The 22,039-nt window shown below is 40.1% G+C and overlaps 5 protein-coding genes across 9 annotated transcripts in view; 4 read left to right on the top strand and 1 right to left on the bottom strand.

Annotated features, from left to right (window-relative positions):
- Positions 1 to 78: 78 nt before the first annotated feature.
- LOC128255992 (serine protease inhibitor 42Dd) lies at positions 79 to 2,965 on the top strand. Of its 4 annotated transcripts, none has more exons than XM_052985971.1 (4): positions 79 to 249; positions 840 to 1,721; positions 2,527 to 2,668; positions 2,730 to 2,965. In XM_052985971.1, exons 2-4 carry the CDS (start codon positions 846 to 848, stop codon positions 2,927 to 2,929), a joined length of 1,218 nt encoding a protein of 405 aa, XP_052841931.1. In that variant the 5' UTR covers positions 79 to 249; positions 840 to 845; the 3' UTR covers positions 2,930 to 2,965. The 4 variants fall into 4 exon arrangements, with proteins under 4 accessions (XP_052841931.1, XP_052841932.1, XP_052841930.1 ...); XM_052985972.1 differs by having other exon boundaries at positions 79 to 272; XM_052985970.1 differs by having other exon boundaries at positions 79 to 314.
- Positions 2,966 to 2,995: 30 nt separating this feature from the next.
- LOC128255995 (serine protease inhibitor 42Dd) lies at positions 2,996 to 4,647 on the top strand. The gene is made up of 4 exons (XM_052985975.1): positions 2,996 to 3,144; positions 3,334 to 4,181; positions 4,247 to 4,388; positions 4,460 to 4,647. The coding sequence occupies exons 1-4, from the start codon at positions 3,132 to 3,134 to the stop codon at positions 4,576 to 4,578; spliced, it is 1,122 nt and encodes a 373-aa protein (XP_052841935.1). The 5' UTR covers positions 2,996 to 3,131; the 3' UTR covers positions 4,579 to 4,647.
- Positions 4,648 to 7,008: 2,361 nt separating this feature from the next.
- On the top strand, positions 7,009 to 13,465 carry LOC128255994 (serine protease inhibitor 42Dd). Its single transcript, XM_052985974.1, has 4 exons — positions 7,009 to 7,077; positions 11,691 to 12,637; positions 13,043 to 13,184; positions 13,243 to 13,465. The coding sequence occupies exons 2-4, from the start codon at positions 11,738 to 11,740 to the stop codon at positions 13,371 to 13,373; spliced, it is 1,173 nt and encodes a 390-aa protein (XP_052841934.1). The 5' UTR covers positions 7,009 to 7,077; positions 11,691 to 11,737; the 3' UTR covers positions 13,374 to 13,465.
- LOC128255996 (CLIP domain-containing serine protease HP8-like) lies at positions 9,332 to 10,491 on the bottom strand. Its single transcript, XM_052985977.1, has 4 exons — positions 10,221 to 10,491; positions 10,113 to 10,149; positions 9,874 to 10,058; positions 9,332 to 9,819 (listed from the first exon to the last, which is right to left on the bottom strand). The coding sequence occupies exons 1-4, from the start codon at positions 10,438 to 10,440 to the stop codon at positions 9,416 to 9,418; spliced, it is 846 nt and encodes a 281-aa protein (XP_052841937.1). The 5' UTR covers positions 10,441 to 10,491; the 3' UTR covers positions 9,332 to 9,415.
- A 5,484-nt stretch (positions 13,466 to 18,949) lies between the features above and the next one.
- Positions 18,950 to 22,039, top strand: part of LOC128255925 (GTP-binding protein Di-Ras2) — a 36,309-nt gene continuing 33,219 nt past the window's right edge. For both annotated transcript variants that reach the window (XM_052985845.1, XM_052985844.1), the window contains exon 1: positions 18,950 to 19,202. The gene's annotated coding sequence lies outside the window, so the exon portion shown is untranslated. The remainder of the gene's footprint in view (positions 19,203 to 22,039) is intronic.

The raw sequence follows: 22,039 nt of genomic DNA, 5'->3' as shown, positions 1-22,039 counted from the left end.
ACTTTTGTTTGGCAAATCAATGTGAGCTAGATAAGCTATCAGGCTGCTCAATTGAGGATGTGTTGATAGGAAGCTTCGGTTTTCGGCTCTCTCCACTGCCAACTCTCTTGGAATGTATCTAATCGCGGCACATTCGTTCAGTTCTGAGTCACAGTCATTCCCTGGCAGTAGTCAGTTCCACGCCGGCTGACAGACACCTCGCACCTACTCCCGTGCCTTCCTGTTGCCTCCGTGCAAATCTTCTCCGGTGTCAGTATCAGCGTATCAGAAAGGTCACACGCATTTTCCACCTTAATAAGTGTGCAAAATACAAGGTTATTTCCTTTTCTACGTTGTCTTCAATCGACTGAATCTTAGTTTCAGCATAAACTTTTATCTAGCAGTTAGTCCAAAATCGGTAGACTTGGTTACTGTATGCCAAATTAGCATATATATTATTTTAAAGAATGTATTACGGCCTGTGCAGACGAAAAAATTAATAAACATTAACAACATTATCAGTTGACGTGGATTTCTTATCACCTTAATTGCCTTTGGGCGTTTGTTATCAAGCAATTTAAATGACGAAAGCAAGCACTGGAGGCAGACACATTAAACGTAACATTATATAGACATATACAGTAGTAGTTCTGTTTTAGTACGTCATCTGACGTAGGCAAAAATATTTAACAATAGGATTTTCAAATTATAGTTTGATAAATAGTGACAAAAATGCAACAATGAACTAATTTTTGCTTCTAATTTCCCTGAAGTCGAATACAAAAAAGTTTTGTTTTATCTTAAGATATGTTCTCTGACATTTGTTAAATCAATAAACTTTAAAATTTCCCTTTCCGCAGATCGAGATGAGCGATCCCCAAGAGAGTAGAAATCTGTTTTCCCGAACCCTGATAGATACCATCACCAAGGACGCCCTGGAGCAGAGCGATGATGGCAAGGTTAATACGGTTTTCTCACCCGCCTCCGTCCAAAGTTGCCTCACCCTGGCATTCATGGGCGCCTCCGGGACGACGGCCGAGGAGCTGAGGACTGGACTGCAGCTGGGATCAGGGGATCGCCACCACATTGCCCGCTCCTTTGGGGAGTTCTGGCGGACGAACTGCAACTACGGCGAAAGGGGACCCGTGCTGAAGTCCGTGAACCGGTTGTACGTGAACGATACCCTGGAACTGCAGCCGGAGTTCAACGAGATTGCCGTGGACTTCTTCCAGTCGAAGGCAGAGGCGGCTAAGTTCGCCGATTCGGAGGCTGCCACACAGCAGATCAACGCCTGGGTGGAGCAGGAGACGGAGCAGAGGATCAGCAACCTCCTGCAGTCGGACGCCGTGAGCAACGAGACGAGTGCCGTGCTAATCAACGCCTTGTACTTCAAGGGAAAGTGGCAGAAGCCCTTCATGCCGGAGACCACATCCCTGGACGCCTTCCATGTGGACCAGGACACTCGCGTGGAGGTGAGCATGATGTACCAGGAGGACAAGTTCCGGTTCGCCGACCTGCCACATCTGAAGGCTCGGGCCGTGCAGCTGCCCTACGAGTACTCGAACATCCACATGCTGATCCTGCTGCCCAACGAGACCTCCGGCCTGCGGGAGTTGGAGCTGCAGCTCAACACGGTGGATCTAGCCGACATCGACGCGGCCATGGTCTTACAGGATGTGGAGATTTTCCTGCCCCGCATGAGCATAGAGTACGATGTCGACCTCAAACAAATACTAAATCAGGTGAGGCTACAGGTTTTTAAAAAAAAATTCTATAAGCTAACGTAATTATAAAATTATAGAATATCAATTTGAATATTTTTTTTTCTTTTTAAAAGACTATGTTTATTGATAGTTTATTAAGTTTAAATCAATTCAAATGTTTTTTTTTTGTAAATTTAAAGACGTTTGTAATATCTAACAAAAGCTGGTCTGCAACAAAGATTTACTGCCACATTTCTATGAAAAATGCAAATGGTCCAAATATTATTAAAATCCAACTTCGTTTGCAATTTTGATAAATGAATTGAACTAACGCCTATTTCTATTTGCAGTAAATTTAAAGAATTTAAATTAATATACAAGTAGTAATGACACCTTTTTGATCGCCTTCTTTTAATTGTAGTTTAAACATTAAACTATTTTTTAACATTAAAAGCATATAGTAAATAAGAAATACCTGTAACTAATCAATTAAAGGTTTAAAATCTCTTTGTTTTTTTTTTTGGATATAGTTATGGTGTTATATTTTAGAAATACGCTTTTAACTTAATTCAAATCGGAAAACGATATCATATAGCTGCCATAGGAACGATCGAATAATTTAGCTGATAGATCAAAATTTAGATGTTTTAAGGAATATTTAATTAAAGCAATAGCTGCAAGGGTATATAATCTTCGGCTTGCCAAAGTTTGCTTCCCTTCTTGTTATAAACACACCACATTCAAAGTCAACAAGACTTAAACTTATTCACAATAATTAATTATTAAAATGAATGAATCGATTTGTAATCAAGCATTTTACTATTTAAATGTATCTAACCAACAGCTAGGAATTGCAGAAGTCTTCAGTGATAAGGCCCAGCTGGACGGACTCTTTACGTCACGAACTGGCCAGAAGATCTCGGCGGCAAGGCACCGCGGCTACATCAACGTAAATGAGGCTGGATCGGAGGCAGCAGCCGTCACCTGTAAGTCAAGTCGATTGCTCCCCATGACTAACGCCCCTCTGATTAACGCCCCCACTTGCAGTCATGAAGATTGTGCCCATGATGCTGAACATGAACAAGAAGCTCTTCAGGGCGGATCACCCGTTTGTGTTCTACATACGCAACTCGCAGGCCGTGTTCTTCGCCGGCCGTTTTGCAATGCCCGCTTCTGGATTTCAAGGGGAGGGCGTTGCGAGGGAAGGGTCCGATGCCAGCATGTACAATGTCCAAGAACATCAGTGAGACCAAATAAAAATCAGCTAGGAAATCCCACTAGAACTCATTGAATTACAATCTAAGAGAGTTCCCAGTCCCAGTTCTCAGTAGCCAGGCACTGCATGGGTACATAGGTATGAGTCCAGTACATATAGAAGCTCGTCTCGGCACTCTGAGCTCAGTTTATAGAGATACTTAGCTCGGGGACCAGTTCGTTGGAGGCGGCGAAATGAGTTACTTGTGTAAGTTGCGAATCGATGTCGGGCAGTGCAATAAGAGTAGATTGTGGCGATTAGATTATCATTTTTGAATTTAATTGATGCATTAGTCATCTCACTTATTCGGATATAATGTTGTTTTATAAGGATAAGTTTGCCTTTGACGACTTAACGAAGTATAAGAGTGTGATAAAATGAATTTACCCTTTGTAGGCCTGATTCTGTGCGTCACTTCTGTGGCCAGTCAAGCCTCCGAGGAGATCTACCAGCTGCTGGCCAAGAGCCATGCCAACCAGAACCTCATCGTCTCGCCCGTTTCGATAGAGACCATCCTGAGCATGGTCTACATGGGTGCCGGAGGGTCGACAGCTCGGGAGCTGCAGAGTGCCCTGAGGCTGCCGTCCGGGGACAAGCAGGCGGTGGCCACCAAATACGGAGCACTGCTCAGCCAGCTCCAGGGGCAGGAGCAGGGTGGAGCCACTCTGAAGCTGGCCAACCGCATCTACGTGAACGATCAGTACAGCCTGCATGCGGACTACAACCTGGCCGTGAGGGAGCCCTTCCGGGCCGAGGCGCAGTCCATTAGCTTGGCCGACGGCCCTGGGGCCGCCGCGGGGATCAATCAGTGGGTGCTCGAGCAGACCAGTGGCAAGATCAAGAACATGATCGAACCCGGCAGCATGACCGCCGACGTCAAGGCGTTGCTGGTGAATGCCATCTACTTCAAGGGCCAGTGGGAGTCCAAGTTTGACCCGGTGAAGACTAGAGCCGCCAGCTTCCAAGTGACCGCCGACAAGAGTGTGCCCGTCCAGATGATGATGCAGATGGGCATGTTCAGGGCGAACTACTTCCGAGACCTGGACGCGCAGGTGATCGAGCTGCCGTACCAGAACTCCAACCTGTCCATGACCATCTTCCTGCCCCGCGAAGTCGGCGGCTTGGGCTCTCTGGAGGAGAAAATCGGTGGCTTCGCCCGACCGCTGGAGGCCAAGGAGGTGTATGTGAAGCTGCCCAGGTTCAAGATCGAGTTTCGTGACGAACTTAAGGAGACCCTAGAGCAGGTGGGTTGACTCTGACTCTGACTCTGGCAAATATCTGGTTTCGCCGCTCACAAATTCCATTGCAGCTGGGCATCCGAGAGCTTTTCACTGACAACTCGGACCTGAGCGGCTTGTTTGGCGATAAGTCAGGCGGAAAAGTCAGCCAAGTCTCGCACAAGGCGTTCCTGGAGGTGAACGAGGAGGGAGCAGAGGCCGCGGCTGCCACAAGTAAGAGATTTGGTTATCGCAGATGACTTCGCACTACGTACGTCACACTCACTGTTTTTGTTGATCCCCAGCTGTAGCCGTCACGAATCGAGCGGGCTTTTCCATGTTCTTCGTGGTCGACCATCCCTTTGCCTTCCTCATCCGCGATGCGAGTACCATATACTTCCAGGGCCGTGTTGTTAGCCCTTAAATAAATCTAATACAACTTAAATGTCTGACTGTTTTTAAAAAATACTTGGAAATTTTTAGAGGAAAGAAATCTTCAGCTTAGTATTTAATAATTTGGAAGCCTTAGAAGATTTAAACCAAACTTTTACTTATTAGCAGCTATTCTACAGCTTACGAAATTAATAGATAAAAAATAGAGACTACACTAATACAAATATGGAATAGTAAAAATAATAATCTGACTATTAAATTTAACATTAATTTAAAATTTTTATCAAATATTAAATCATAAGTTAAAATACAATGCGTATTAAGTATCATGATTTAATTATTTCATTTAATTAATGTTGAAAATATTAGATTTAAACAAGCTCATATTTGATTTAAATACATTTTATTTAATATAAAAATGATTTAAATTTTAATTAATTAAATGACATTAAAATCAATTCCGAATGTAGTCAAACGTAAAATTTTATTTTTCCATATTTTAAATAACTAAAAATTGCAATGGATGAAAATTTAAAGGAAAATATTCAAGATAAGTACAACAAATTTGGATTTTCTATGTTAGTTTTACCAGTGGAAATAACTAAAGCTAACGAATGAGTTATCTTCTAGAATACTAGTTAAAGATGTTGACTGAAAGTTGGTTTCACATTTATAATAATTGCATAGTGGAAAAAGAATCACGTAAATCTCTATGGAGTAACTCACCAGTCTACTCGAGTTCAAACCGATCGTTTGATGTGAGGTTTACGACCACTACTCAGGTTCGAGATACACCATTTGTAAAAATAAATCGCTTGGTCTTTGGTGGAGTTCGTTTCATTTGCTACTCTTGCAACTTTGCTAATCCGCCATTGCCTCTTCAACCAAATTTAATAGCAATAAAATACAGAAAATCATAATACATATATTTTTAAAGGTAAACTAATTTAAAAGTCATAAGTTCATCCACCTCAAACAGAAAAGGTTATTCATCACAATTGTACTCTAGATTGGCTCCTGTTTATAACAAATAATAATTAGCACAGTAATCTTTGTCAACAACTATTATTACAGATTTGGTCATACTTGTGAAAGGAAATCAAAACATTAGTTAAAAAAACCCACAAGTGAGCAGATAAGCTTTTGGAAAAAACCGGCTACACGCTAAACATAAATCTAAAGTTCGACGTTTTAAAGTTTTTAAAAGCAAAGTAAAATAAAATTAGTGTAAAGCGTTTTTTTTTCTAATACTTTGCTAATTTTCTCTAGGTTGTTATATATTTGCGGGAATGATTCTTAATTGTAGTTGCCGTTTTCTAATCTATACATTTTTTTACCCTTTCTTAAAATTATTTTATAAGTCAATAAATACAATAAAGAAAGAGTAAATACAATTATAAGATACTTATAAATAAGCAGGAAGGAAAGCAAACTTCGGCAAGCCGAAGTTCATATACCCTTGCAGCTATTGCAAGAATTAAACATTTTTGAAAACAATAAAATTTTGACTTACTTGCGTATATGTTTAAAAACATTGAATCTGAGATGATTTGCAGCTCAATTAGTAGAGTTATTTTTAATATATTTTTTATTTCTATGGTAGCTATATGATATAGTCGTCCGATTTTGATGAAATTTAAACCGTAATTATAAAATATTTAAATATCTGCAACATCGGCATAAAATATTACGAGAAATATGTATTTTTATACCCTTGCAGAGGGTATTATAATTTCAGTCAGAAGTTTGCAACGCAGTGAAGGAGACATCTCCGACCCTATAAAGTATATATATTCTTGATCAGCACCACTATGAGAGTCGATCTAGCCATGTCCGTCTGTCCGTCTGTCCGTCCGTCTGTCCGTCCGTCTGTCCGTCCGTCTGTCCGTCCGTCTGTCCGTCCGTCTGTCCGTCCGTCTGTCCGTCCGTCTGTCCGTCCGTTTCTACGCAAACTAGTCTCTGAGTTTTAAAGCTATCTGCATGAAACTTTTCCAAAAGTTTTCTTTCTATTGCAGGAAGTATATAAGTCGGAACGAGCCGGATCGGACGACTATAGCATATGGCTCCCATAGGAACAATCAGAAAAATAAATGACAAAAAATTATAACTTTGCTGTTTTTTAATTTTTTGTTTAGTTCTTCGAGATTTAGTAATGGTTAAATATTTCAGAATTTCGTTTTAAATTTCATCAAAATCGGACGACAATAGCATATAGCTCCCATAGGAACTATCGAATAATTAATCAATGTCTTTAAACATATACGCAAGTTAATCATAGTTTAAATGTTTTCAATATTTATGTTATGTTTTCAATAAATCTATGCAGTAAAACTTTTGTAACAAATTCTCTAAATAACAACTCAATTCCTCGCCTCGAGAGTAGAAGACCCCCTTAATTAATTAGCATAAATTGCCACACAGAGCGCGTTATTAGGGACCGAAAAATTTTAGTTCTCTGTGAAACGTAGAAGCCCTCGCAATACCTTAAAATCCGTACCACTCTTTGCAATTAATCGGTAAAATTTAAAAGGTAAGTAAAAACATATTATCTGCAGATTATAGATAATAGTATGTTTCATCATTCACCTTTGATGTGATTTCCCTACATAGAAGTTTATTAATTTTAAACAAAATGACATCACTGTTTGTCAACAACAGCGCTCATAGCAAAGAATAAGAGAACTTTATAGGGCCAGAAAGAGAGCAAGAAAGAGACGATTGAAGAGAGCCGTGTTAGAACAAGTTGCTCTTAATATTGTTCCTTATTAGATTGGCTCTAGTCACGAAATGATGGGAGGAAAAAAACGCTGATAATCAAGAAATGCTCATTAATATTTTCTTGTTCATCTTAATATAAAAATCTAATCAATATTCATCATAATTCGGCAAGCCGAAAACTAAATACCATTGCAGCTAGTGCAAAAATTAAAAATTCTTTAAAACAAAAATTATTTGATCATTCCTATAACAGCTAATTAATAAAATTTAAATCATAGTTTTAAATTATTAAACCATTACTATAGAGTTTTTAAAGAATCAAAAAAACAAGAACGGGAGCAATCTTCGGCAAGCCAAAGTTCGTATACCCTTGCAGCTATCTCAAAAATAAAATATTCTTAAAAACATTTAAGTTCTGATTTATTTGCGTGTATGCTTAAAAACATTGAATTATAGAATTACGATTTTTATATGATTCCGATTTGAATAATTCTGAGCTATCGAATTATTACTATGTTAAAAAGCATTACAAACAAGAAGGAAAGCAAACTTCGGCAAGCCGAAGTTCATATACCCTTGCAGCTATTGCATTAATTAAATACTTTTGAAAACATTTAAATTATGATTTACTTGAGTATGTGCTAAAAAAAAACATTGAAACTATGATTATTTGCAGCTCAATTATTAGATAGTTATTTTATATATTTTTATTATTTCTATGGGAGCTATATGCTATAGACGTCCGATTTTGATAAAATTTATACCATAATTCTGAAATAATTAAACATTGCAATATGTCGAAGAACTAAACAAAAAATTAAAAAACAGAAAAGTTATAATTTTTTTCATTTATTTTTCCGATTGTTCCTATGGGAGCTATATGCTATAGTCGTCCGATTTTGATGAAATTGAAACCGTAATTCTGAAATATTAAACCATTACTATATCTCGAAGAACTAAACAAAAAATTAAAAAACAGCAAAGTTATAATTTTTTTTCATTTATTTTTCCGATTGTTCCTATGGGAGCTATATGCTATAGTCGTCCGATTTTGATGAAATTTAAACCGTAAATCGGAAATATTTTACCATTACTATATGTCGAAGAACTAAACAAAAAATTAAAAAACAGCAAAGTTATAATTTTTTTTCATTTATTTTTCCGATTGTTCCTATGGGAGCTATATGCTATAGTCGTCCGATCCGGCTCGTTCCGACTTATATACTACCTGCAATAGAAAGACAACTTTTGGGAAAGTTTCATGCAGATAGCTATAAAATTGAGAGACTAGTTTGCATATAAACGGACGGACAGACGGACAGACGGACAGACGGACATGGCTAGATCGACTCTCCTAGTGATGCTGATCAAGAATATATATACTTTATAGGGTCGGAAACGTCTCCTTCACTGCGTTGCAAACTTCTGACTGAAATTATAATACCCTCTGCAAGGGTATAAAAAAAACAATTAAAAAATAGAGAAATTAAATATATATATTTTTTTTTAATATTTTGATCGTTTTGATGGGTTCTATATGATATAATCGTCCGGTTTTAATCGAGATTAGCTCGTAATATTTAAATAATAAACCTTTTATACCTACCGAAGATTTAAAACAAAAATTTAGAAAACAGCGATTTTATAATATTTTTCCAATTTTTTCCCGACTGTTCTTATAAGAGCTGTATGATATATCCGTCCGATCCAAATTTTTGGGAAAGTTTTATGCAGATTAGTTTCGTTTGCGTAGAAACGGATAGACGCACAGACGGTCTTGGCTAGATTGACTCTCCTAGTGATGCTGTTCAAGAATATATATACTTTATAAAGTCGGAATGTCCACCATCGCTGGGGTACAAAAACGATTGGTTAATTCATCTTTTAAATTTAGAAAATTTCAGCAATATAATTGAGATAGTCAAACAATATGTAAAAATAATTAAATTGGCCCAAAAAATAACAAATCTCATATCGGTTTGTAATATTTATATTACGATAATAAAACAAAAATCGTCTTGCATTTATTAATATTTTACAATGAATTACATCCTTTGTTTACGTTTTATTACTTTGTCTTGATTTACACAAGTTCCTGTTAAAGTATGATTTATTCAGTAAAATTTATTATTAAATAAATCTTTCTGATTTTAATTTTGGTCAATTGTACTCATAATCCAGTTTATATAGTGCGTAACATTTGTGTAAACGCTGGTGCCATCACAGGATATTGCTCCAAAGCTGGCAATACCAAACTGGAAAACTCGGGGAATTTTCCCATAAATTAGCTCTGCGGTCAAAGGAGCCCCTGAATCACCAGTACATGTATCGGCTGTCGAGCTACCGGCACAAATCTGGGATTCATCAAGATCCTCCATTCCGAAATAGTCGATACACTTCTTCAAATTAATATTGCTTAAAGTTGCTGTCTGTAGGATCCGACTGGCTCCACCATTTCCACTCCCATCTGTTTTACCCCATCCAGTCAAATTAAATGATGTAGGTGTTCTTCCCACTTGCTCATTGACGAGCAGACAGATCGGCCTTACAGAGTCTACGGAAAAGATTTTTTGGTTTAACATTTTTTGTTGACAAGCCTATTATTTACCTGAAAATTCAACTTCTTGAGTCAATTTCACCAGAGCTATGTCATGCTTAAAATCTCCTAGGTTCTTTCCGAATGATGAATGGGAAATCAACCTTTCGATATCAACATCATAGCTTCTCTGTATACAACCGGCCGGTGAGCAATCTTCGCTGCTTTCCCTGTCGTATTCGCCCAAGCGCACCTTACTGCAATCCAAAAGATAATACATTTCTGTATATTAATACAATTAATTATTTTACCTGGGGGAATCGCAATTCGCTGCCGTCAAGACAAAACCTTAAATGAAGTGTTAAATAAACTGATTATGTGGACAATTAAAGAAAACTTGTTTGTTCTTGAGTACTTACGAGAGGTGATTAGCGTACCACCACAGATCATTTTTAGGTCTTTGAGTAAGATTACCATCCATGGATTCGAGAATATTTCAGCATCTTGTCCTCCAACCACCCGCTTGAACCTCGACAATCGCTTTGTTGTTCCACAGTTCTTTTCCAGCAAGTCAGTCGATCCTTCGTTAGTCCAAAGAAATAGACAGGCTATCACAGCAATTCCTACTTTGAGGACCATTATGCTTTATAGACTATGACACGGAGACTGGATGAATGCCTCTATCGCTATGGATTTTCATAGGAAGGTTGACACACAAACATATTTGCTTATGACGATAAGAAAGTTTATTTTGATACATATATTAAAAAAAGCCAAGGCCGACAATTAAATAATTTGGGATCACATTCAAGTCAATCTGATTATATTTCTTAGAAATGTTAAATTTTGACTTTGATTTTTTTATTTATGGCCTATGGGTCAGTTCATTGTGCTCAATAAATTAAAGCAAAGCACTAGAAATCCCCACTCGTAAGGAAGTGTCGTTAAATTAAAGTCAAAATTTTGACTTTAAATGTACCAATTCTTATTTATAATTGGTCTAGCTATTTGAATTTATTCATCTTATAGTTTTGCTCTATCTGTCCTCTTAAAGAATCTGGTACAATCTGGACAATTCTTGTCCTATATATTAATAAGCGATAAAAAGTCTATCTAGAAGCCCATCTAGAAGTATTTACATACAAGCCCGACCACTGTGCAATGGTGTATGTTATCATATTTAATGAAAAAAACAAAATCTCAAGTGAAACAAGAGAGAACGCCGAAGATGAGTTCCCCGACAATTAGATACCCGTTACTCAGCTAACAAATTTCATCACAAATTTTCCCCCAGAAAAAAATAGCCTGTTTTTGGTGGCGCCATCTACCGAACTGCATTGACAACACCACAAACGAAGAGTGAACAGCACCCCACCCTCTGCTACAGCGACCCTGTCTTATGCAGAGCAGCGGCAGGGCACACACGAATAGTATTTAACCACACACACATTGACAAGTTTTCCCGTGCAAATTAGTCACACAAATTAGGTGCGAGCATTTAATAGATCGACTTTCCGAGAATATATATACTTTATAGGGTCGGAAATGTTTTCTTCACTGCGTTGCAAACATCTGACTGAAATAATAGAACCCTCTGCAAGGGTATAAAAGCCTATACATTGTTACCACACATTTGGCCTTTATATGAATATTCATGTTAGCCAAAAACCTGTTGTTACAGCAGAACTAAAAAAAATCTATCTGAGAAAACCTCTTTGAGCTCAGATAACAATCACAGAACAGTTCATGGTCAAATCTAAAACTTGCTATAGTTCAGTTTGCTTCATCATGTCAGGTAGGAGAGATGCTTCCCTCAGACCAAGCGCTCTGCTTGTTTTGAGTACTTGAATTAACTACTCTTTCACTCATTCCATGTCAACATCTTACAGCCAAGTCCACGTGGTCACTTTTGCTGCTCCAGAGCTTGATTCTGGCTATGGCGAACACTGTTAACTACTCCAAAAGCGCTGCCGGGGAGGCTCAGTTTGCCTCGAAGCTTTATGGCCAATTGGCCAAGTCGCATCCTGGCCGGAATATCGTTCTCTCGCCCTCGTCCATCCGGACTGGCTTGACCCTGGCCTTCCTAGGTGCCGATGGCAGCACCGCCGATGAGCTGAGGCAGGGATTGGGCCTGGAGGGCATTGATAAAAACGAGGTGGCACAGCTCTTGGGCAAAGGGCAGCGACAGCTGGGGAATGGAGACAAGGGCGAGGACGAGGACGAGGACGAAGACGGGGCCAAATTGAGGTATGCCAATCGGATTTACGTGGCCCAGCAGTTCCAGCTGGCCCAGGCCTATCAGGACTTGGTCAGCTCAAACTTCGCAGCAGCGGCCGAGAATGTGAACTTCGCCCAAAGTGCGGATACTGCCAAGCGCATTAACTCCTGGGTGGAGGAGCAGACCAACCAGCAAATCAAGAACCTCATCGCTCCGGACTCACTTGACGCAGGTACGGTCGCCATCCTGGTCAATGCCATCTACTTCAAGGCCAACTGGCTGAGCACATTCCCCGACTACGCCACTTATGCCCGCGACTTTGTCAATTACGGAGGTCGGATGGTGAGCGTGGACACCATGGCCCAAGAGGATTACTTTAGGTTCGCCGAACTGCCCGAGCTGAAGGCAAAGGCCTTGGAATTGCCCTACATCGGCACAGACATCGTGTTCCTGATCATTTTGCCCCAGGAGGAGCAGGGACTGGCCTTCCTCGAGGAGCAACTGAACGGCCTAGACCTAAATGACATAAGCTCCCAGTTGAGCAGGCAGAAAGTTCAGCTGCAGCTGCCCAAATTTAAATTCGAGTTCGATGTCCCCCTGCAGACAGTCCTTGAGGAGGTGAGTCTTTTCAAACGATTTCACTCAACGAAACATTCTTTTTACAATAACTTAAATAATAAAAATAACCATTAGTAATGAAAAGTAGTCTACCCTGAGCGCTCAATCACTATTAACTTTTGTCTGTACAGTAGGTATTGCAGAAAAAGTATCAAAGTTGAGAATTCTAAAACTAGCGGCGAAACATTCTTGTTTTGAGTTAAAGTAAAAATTAACAACTGATCGGAACTGGCATGGCTTTCTTTCTTTTTCTAGTTCTTACGATACAAAAATTGTTCAAGAATACCTTTTTCTCAGTTTAAAGAGTAACTAAACAATTTTGTCACTGTCGTAAACTACAGTTCTGCTTGTCACCACGAGACTTTAATATTAAATATTTTTGTCTATCCCGAAATAATCTTTTAGTTGGGAATCAAGAAACTATTTAGTCCTGAGGCGAGTCTCAGCGGTCTTCTCAGGGAGTCGGCCCCGCTTCGCATCTCGGAGGTGAAGCACAAGGCCATAATCGAGGTCAACGAAAAGGGCACCACTGCCAGCGGCGCCACCTGTAAGTTCTTCATTGAAATTGGCTAAAAGCTTTCATAATTGATTATCTTTGATTGCAGTTGTCAAGGCCGAGTTGGAATCCTTCTTGGAGGGAGAGGAAATATTCGAGTTCACGGCGGATCATCCCTTCTTCTTCGCCATTAAGGACGCACAGAGAAACATCTTCCAGGGACACGTCAGCCAGCTCTGATTCGGAATAATGCAATAAGTTAGTACCCCAAAACTCAATGTGTTCTGCTGTCCGCATCCAATAAATGCCAATCTTCGATGTCAAGTGCACGGACACAAGTAGCGACAGGTATATCGACCTTGATGGCTGATTAGTTTTGGGTTGCATAACTCTGTTGGCATGGGTGATTGCTGTTTCTGTAATTAGAGCCATCCAAATTGCAGTTGACATTGATAGTTTATTAAGAGGACTTGGCCCCGTCGAGCCCCGAATCCAGGCGAAAGGCCAGGCTGTTTGGCAGTCCTGTATCAGTCTGCTGTGTGTGTGCAACGGGTAATAAATCAAAGTTAGTATAGCAATCAATCCGTGACACAAAGGCGAACAAAAAGAGTCAAGACCGAAGTGCTGGCAATTTGAATGCCAGTGGTAAGTGGCCAAAGTCCAAACACACTCACAAACACACACACGGACAGGCACATGGCCAAAAGTCAACAACTGTGCTGGCAATTTGCTGCAATCATCCAACAACACATCCTCTGGCTCTGGCTCGTCCTTCCTTCTTCTCTTTTCCCAGGAGCCGATGTTTATGAGTGCAGCTAAATTGTTGTTCTCTGTTTTTCTCTCGCTGTTTTTCCGGTTTTCTTTTTCGCCGAGGGTTTTCCAGACCCTTGACCGATGATGGCTCACACACATCGTTTACCCCTCGTGGCCTCACCGCCTCTTGTGGCTGATATTTGCATATTTCTAAACAGGTGTAAATTAAATTTGACAAATTTTTTTGCGGCTGCCAGAGCGTGTCCTTGTGATATCCTGGACGCCCGCTAGCCCCCGCAGCAGTTTTAATAACATTTTGTGACATTTGCATAACTCTGAAGCCTGGTCATGATGCCGGCCCATAATTCAGGTTTATTGTCGGCCAAATGATGCAGTTGGATGGGATGTGAAACAATTAGTGCTGGATTTACGCACGTGTAAAACATTTTAATTAAATCCGTGCTGACGTGCCGCTTGGTTTTCCACTCCAGCCTGACAGCTCCTAGGAATTTTATTACACTTTCGAAGGTTGTGTGTCCCGCTGGGCTCCAGCACTAATTGGTGGCCAGGGCGATGCCGAAACTTCGGCTACGTTGTCACGGGCGACGCTCAAGTTTCCGTCAGCAAATTGAAATTGAAATGACAACACTGACAGGAGCAGCCAAACCATCAACCGCATTGGGAGAAGGAAAGGAAATGCAACTCGCGCATCTGCAAATAGAAAATTTCATGACAAGTGCCGAGCTGAAGGTAAGGGCGCAGGGTGGTGGGTGCTGGAGAGTGGAGAGTGGGTGGCAGGGTGGCTGGCTGGTCGACACGTTTCGCTGGGCATTGGTTTTTGCAATCGCCTGCCCTCCACTTTTTACCTAGGCCTTTTGCCATTTCTGCCGCTGACAGATCCTTGCATTATTTGCCAAATTGACAGTTTATGTTTGATCTGCTTGCCAACTATCAAAAAGCGACAATTTACTTGCGAAAACTACCAAATCCCTTTCGTATGGCTTTTGTAAAAGCGAATTAAATTTTACTGGCCTAAATGTAGTTTATTCACAAAAAGCACGGGAGAAGTTTTTGAATATAGAATAAGACGAGTTGATCTAGACTGTTCATTATACCCTTGCAGAGGGTATTATAATTTCAGTCAGAAGTTTGCAACGCAGTGAAGGAGACGTTTCCGACCCTATAAAGTATATATATTCTTGATCAGCATCACTAGTAGAGTCGATCTAGCCATGTCCGTCTGTCCGTCCGTCTGTCCGTCTGTCCGTCCGTTTATATGCAAACTAGTCTCTCAGTTTTTAAGCTATCTGCATGAAACTTTTCCAAAAGTTGTCTTTCTATTGCAGGTAGTATATAAGTCGGAACGAGCCGGATCGGACGATTATAGCATATAGCTCCCATAGGAACAATCGGAAAAATAAATGAAAAAAAATTATAACTTTGCTGTTTTTTAATTTTTTGTTTGGTTCTTCAACATATAGTAATGGTAAAATATTTCCGATTTACGGTTTAAATTTCATCAAAATCGGACGACTATAGCATATAGCTCCCATAGGAACAATCGGAAAAATAAATGAAAAAAAATTAACACTTTGCTGTTTTTTAATTTTTTGTTTAGTTCTTCGAGATATAGTAATGGTTTTATATTTCAGAATTACGGTTTAAATTTCATCAAAATCGGACGACTATAGCATATAGCTCCCATAGGAACAATCGGAAAAATAAATGAAAAAAATTATAACTTTTCTGTTTTTTAATTTTTTGTTTAGTTCTTCGACATATAGCAATGTTTAATTATTTCAGAATTATGGTATAAATTTTATCAAAATCGGACGTCTATAGCATATGGCTCCCATAGAAATAATAAAAATATATAAAATAACTATCTAATAATTGAGCTGCAAATCATCATAGTTTCAATGTTTTTTTTTAGCACATACTCAAGTAAATCATAATTTAAATGTTTTCAAAAGTATTTAATTAATGCAATAGCTGCAAGGGTATATGAACTTCGGCTTGCCGAAGTTTGCTTTCCTTCTTGTTTTTAAGTTGACTTTCGTTTTAAAAGCTAGTCGAAGCTTTGCCAAAAGACTTATTTTTATTATCGGAACCGAGTCCGGATGCCTTTATAAAAGTTATGCTAAACTTCGTTGTTTTCGAACAAATGCGCTTAAAACTCAAGCTTAGTAACTAAGAACCACATCACATAGCAGCCACAAGAATAATCAAACAATTTATTTAAGGGTTTAAACAAACTTGTTTTCAATTAATGTTCATAAAATATCGATTTTTCTTATTTGAAAAACGAAGTTAACATACATATATTCATATCAATCATAAACGTACAAAATTATTTTAAAATTATACTGATAGGACATATTGGAATATGTAAGCGTATTGAGCAACTCATTTTTCTTAAGGTGCAAGGATATATTAACATCCGCTTACCGAAGCTAGCTTCTTCTTGTTTAACACACATATTAACGAGAAGGGAACCAAACTTCGGCAAGCCGATGTCCTCCATTATTTTTGGCGCAGGGGCGTGGCAGCCAGTTTTTGACGCCTCTTCGAAAAAAGGTGGTTTTCGGTGAACATGATAGCCCTATCACAGTTTCGTTTGAAAGTACTTGGAAATCATTAATTTAATTAAGAAAAACGAATATGAAAACGCTTTGTGATTATCTGTTGATTTATGTATAACAATGTATACGAAACTTCAGAACAATCGATTGGGTAGTTTTGGCGATAGGATGCTCACCCACTTGGGGAAAATCGTATTCGAGGGAAACTTTAAAGCCAAAAATAATTAATTGTATAGCTCGAGGTCTCCATAGCTCAAACTATTTTTTAATTAATACATAGATATTAACATTTTCCTTTACAAAATTTGATGTTTGAATTTTTGTGTATTGAATAAGCGGAAATTGGATATTGTTTACACTTTCTTACCTCGATTGTTTGCCACTATGGCTTAAAATATAATAAACTCTGCAAGGGTATAAATATGTTAACATAAATCTTTTAAATATACTTTTTAACAATTTTAAGATAATTTAAGGGAAATGTTAATATTAGAATAGACATAAATTCCTAAGAAAAACAACCAATTCCGCAGTTTAAACGATTAAACCGGAACAAAAATAAAATCCCAAAACATTTAAAAGTGTAGTTAAATTATAGAAAGACAAAAACAAACATTACAGTAAGTTACAGTGATCGAAGTAAGAGTTTTAGGTACCACATTTCATAACTCCTTTGTTGTTGCCTACATTTACATAGTTCTTACTTTATGTGGTTAATTTAACCGTCAATACAGTAAAATTTATTTATTTAGTTTTGGTTACTTTCTTATGTTAAATTGTCTTCGCCGTCATTGTCAAGTTTATATTTATGAAAATTTTCATAGCTGCATTGCCGGACTCTGAATAGTTGTCAGCTTATGTGGCCGCCTCTTTGACTGTTAAAAGTTCAGGTTTAATGTATTTTTTCCCTTCCTTTTGTAAAAGTCTGTGCCAGCCACACGTTAGTGCCTCTCCGCAGGTGGCTGGGTCCAAACGATTATTCTGCATCCAGCATACTGCAGCAGACAATTGTAGGGGCAAAACTGTAATTGTAACTCACTTTTAAGTGCGTCTGACAACTTTGGTAATTAAGGAATTATGTCATGCGCACGTTTCCCACTGTAAAGGGTTCTCTCCCTAACTGGCTGCGGGTGGCAGAGCCATTTTTGATTGCGCCGGTTGCCTTGGTTTTCCTGTGTCGCACTCTGTGTTCTGTATATTGCATTTTTGCAATTGGCATTTAATTTCGAAGGTTGCTAAGTTGCATATTGTGTTTATGCACGCTGAACTCCCATTGAAAGGGATCCCCATTGTTGGTGCTCTGGCCAGGTGCAATATTCCGCCGAAAGTGTTTGAAAGCTGGCCCCTTCCCATCGGAGAAGCGGTGGGGTACCACAAAAATGATGACGTTGATAATAAATCCCCAGTTCGCTCCAATGGACACTGGACACAATTTAAAACTCGTCCTGGCCACGCACAGCTCGCACACAAAGGAAGGGGCCAACAGGACTGACTGTTCCGGGCAAACAAGTTAACGCTCCTCACGCAGACAGCAGCTGCCAGTGTGCGTATCTGGACGAGGCAGGTTAATGAAATACTTGGGCATGTAAGCTGGACGGGGGCATCGGCATCCCTGCCAGTCGGTCAACCGACCTGTCTCGTTCTTTCAGATGCCAGGGTCATGGCGAGACGGATGCCCCTTTTTGTGTTACCATCACAGTCCGTATGAGGTTCTCAGCTCGGGGCGATGGAAAGTGCAAAAGTTTGTTAACACTTTAAATTTAATACATGCTATTGAATATTAAACAAGGCATGGCCAACAATTATCGAGCATACGCCCTGTCGGCCGCCTCTGGTCCTTGTTCGCCTTTTGGCAGTGTAAGTGTGCTCTGTGGATAATTAACATTTGTATGCCAATATTTGCCGAGGCAGCCGCAAGCATCTAAATGAAAATCTCTGGCTGACATGAGGTGCTCTTCGCCTATCATCAGATTTAATTCCCATCTGAGGTGCGTGTTCAAACAAATGGGGCTTTAGTGTTCTGCTCTGGGGACATGGGGGTATGAAATTTACTCAGGTGAAAGAGTTAATCCGATGGTCAAGTGTGGGATTTGTATGGCGTATCTAGATTAAAATATTCTCAGAGCCAGAGCACTATGAAACTGAAGTTTTCGCCAAGACAGGCCACTCGTAATTAGATGCCAATTTAGTCAAATTGTTCAAATTGAACTGTCAGAGGAAGTATTACCAACCGTTCAACCCTTTCCAGCAGGTTCGAGGGGTTGCCCTCGAGTCGGACCGCAGACAAAAGCTCTGGTTCACAACCCGGCTAGTGGCAGCAAGGACCTCAGATTTGTCCTGACGACGCCTGCGTCCTTTGACGCTGGAAGGTTTGTTTTGGTCGCAACCACGACCTGCAACACGTTGTGTTTTGAATGCCTTGGCGGCAAACGGTTGGGTCTATAAAAGCTACCTTCCACGCTGGCTGCCAAACAGTTCCCATCATGATAGCAACGCACGCGGTCCTCATCGGAAACCCAGAGACTCATTAACGACGAATAATTGGTTTGAAAGAGGTGTCAGTGGCGACTGTTACTTCTGTGGCCCCTCGGTCGGTGGTGATCCGAGACAGTGTTTGTGGCTTTGTGTGCGGTGATTCCGGAGAACATAAATCAGAAATTTAATCAATCTCACGTGCCGACTTGCAGTTTCCCACAGTTTCGACGTTATTTTGGAGTGATTAAGTATACGCCAGGTAAGCCCGCCTAGCAAATCCCAGTGACCTAGTAAGAAACGTGGTCATTTGGTGAGCGCCCTGCCTGGCCACCAAGTCCTGCATTTTATGGACACATTAAGGCATAAACAAGGGCAAAAAACAAAGCACGTACTGAGTGCAAGTGCAAAAGTAAAGACTTTAAAGTGCCTGCCAACGGGGACAAGTTACGATTATGGCGGAAAATTCAAATTTTTCGCAAGCTATCCTGCCGCATCCTCACCCTCCTGCTCCTGCTCCTGCTCCTGCTTCTACTCCTGCTTCTACTTCGCATATCCCTCCCTAGGTGGGGTCTTCAATATCCAATTTTAACGGCAGCATTCGCTGGCATAATAAAAATTTATCGTAAGCGCATTAAATTTGTAGCCGCCGCAAGTTTCGCTCTGTCCTCCTTTTTTTTTTTAGGTGTAGAGACAAAGAGTCCTCGCAGCAGTTAACATGTCTAAGTAAGCTCTAAGTCGCCCTCAGATCTGCCTTTTGTGTGTCCCATCCGGAGGAGGAGCTGTGCCATGTTGTGCATTTTTATTGCGATTGTACAGCTCGCACATGCCAGAAAGCAAGCATCCCCCAGGAACCCCTAGAACATCTACTGGTGTGGGTCCATCATAAATTCTAAATTTGTCAAATAAATAGAAGGTGGAAAAAGCACCCGGTGGCAATACCCAATCCATTTGTGAGCTGGATTGGTGGAACCGTAATCGGATTTTACCATGTTTTTTCATCTCATCAGAAAACTGCTTTATGGGAATTTTACCTTTTTACTTACTATGGTTATCAATGGACTTCTTTTTCACTGGTTGGGGATTTTAAGCCATTTTAAGCCATCAAATGTGTGTGGAATAACCAATGCTTTAAATCTTGTAACAAATTTCGTTGTTACAGAATTTGATTTGCTTTTTGGAATATTCGAAGCTAGCACTGTAAGCCAAGCCAAAAAATTATAAATATTGGATTTTTATTCTTCAGGCCTATTTCGGCTTAGAAATTTTATTTTATGTATTTACATTGGCCAGCATTACCAGCCCAATCCATCTTGGTTTGTTGGAAAGTACGTCTTTCGAAACAATACGGTCTTTAAAAAATGTATAGCTTTTTATTTATTTGCTTGGGTAATTACTATTGAACAGACAGCAAAATGTATATCAGCCTAATATTTTCCCAAATTTAATGCTATTTTTTCTATTTTTTATTATTAAAGAGAGAAAACGGAATAAAAAATTCAGTTGGTTCTGATCTAAAAGTACCAGAATACGGAGAAAAGAAGCTTTAACTTAGAATTTCAAGGAATACCTCACTGTTGCTAAAATCGCATCTTTAATTTGGATTCGTATTTTCTATTCTATACATCTCGTTTTACAAAATTCATTCGCCTAATTGTTTTTTTTTCCAATGTTTTTCCTTGTATTTTTTCTTGTGAACAAGAAAAAATAAGCTTTATATATTCCATTTCTGTGAGGGAGTTCTTGGTAATCGAAAGCCGCAACTGTTTGCCTATCTCCCTCTGAGATTGCATAATTACTTTCACGTTTAAAGCCCAGTCGAGTTTGACTCTTAAGGCCGTTGTTAAGGGGCGGAGATGCTAATACTCACCTGACGCCTTCAGCCCTTAGTGTGTGTATACAGTCGCATGTAAATGCTTATGTTCCATATGTTTATGCTAGATTAAACGTTATTGCTGGCAAACTGCGAATGGGGGATAAAACACACATTCGCACACACGCAGAGCTATGCAGATGCCCAGCCCCAAAGGTATGCCTGCTTTTTATTGTATCTTAAGTAGGGCCAGCTGCGTAGCGCCTCGGGGACTCGACACGGGCGCACACTATGTCATAATGAAGTCTAGACCGGATGCCAGAAGTGCGTTGGCATTTACCATAGTTTGCACTGCTCCGCTGTGTGTGTCGACCCGATCGAGTTGATATTAAAGTCAGGCCCTGTGTCGCAAATCCCACCACATTCGCTGCCGTTTGTCATGGACATGGGTCCCCGTGAGGCGGCTTGTCTGTGAAGACTATTAATTACATCTGACTCGCATAATTGATAAACTGAATGCCTCTGGGCAAAGAGGTTCCCCATACTTTCGGCATGGTAGAGAGCTCTCTGGCTGTTGCAGTTGATACCTGTAAAGATGGTGGCTGCTGTGCTCGCATCACCCATACGCACTGTGGTACGCACAGGCTTATCCCTGAGAAAGCCGCCAGCTGGCGTGAGTTGCAATCCGTATGCAAAGCGCAAATTGAAAATGCACACGAGGGGAGTGAAGGGTTGGATGGCAGCCAAAAGTGGCAACTAAATGCCGGCAAAATGGCAGGACTGAATGCCTGGAAAACTGTATTGTTTCTTGCCTCTTTGTTGTATTAAAATTAAAAGCACATAAAAGGTTCAAAGCTTCCACTTGGCCTGACAACGGCCCCATGTCCCAACGTGTGAGCTCGTGTTTCCGCCTTAATGCCTCCATTTCCACTTACTTTAATAGTTTCTGCTCTTTTTCCGGACAGCACTTCTGGGCCCCTCGGCCGCCAATGGCTTCATTGAAATTTTAGCACACACTCGGCCGGAATGCTTGTGGGTGAACAGCCTCTTGATGCTGCGGTCTCATTTGATTAAAGTGCTGGACCATGTTTGTTGTCCTCCGCTCTTTGGCCACGATTATCATCTCGATGGGGATGTGTGTTTGGGTTTGTGCTGATTTTATGGTCCGACGGATTTTCCTTTTTTTTTTTGTTTTCGACCGGCCGCAACCGCTTCGAGTGCTCCTTTTTACCAGCTTTATTGAAATTTTATTGTATGAAATTGTCTCAACAAGCCGAGAGATGGGA

The sequence above is a fragment of the Drosophila gunungcola genome (assembly GCF_025200985.1).
Source record: "Drosophila gunungcola strain Sukarami chromosome 2R unlocalized genomic scaffold, Dgunungcola_SK_2 000012F, whole genome shotgun sequence".
Lineage (NCBI taxonomy): Eukaryota > Metazoa > Arthropoda > Insecta > Diptera > Drosophilidae > Drosophila > Drosophila gunungcola.
This window is presented reverse-complemented; position numbering and strand designations above follow the sequence as displayed.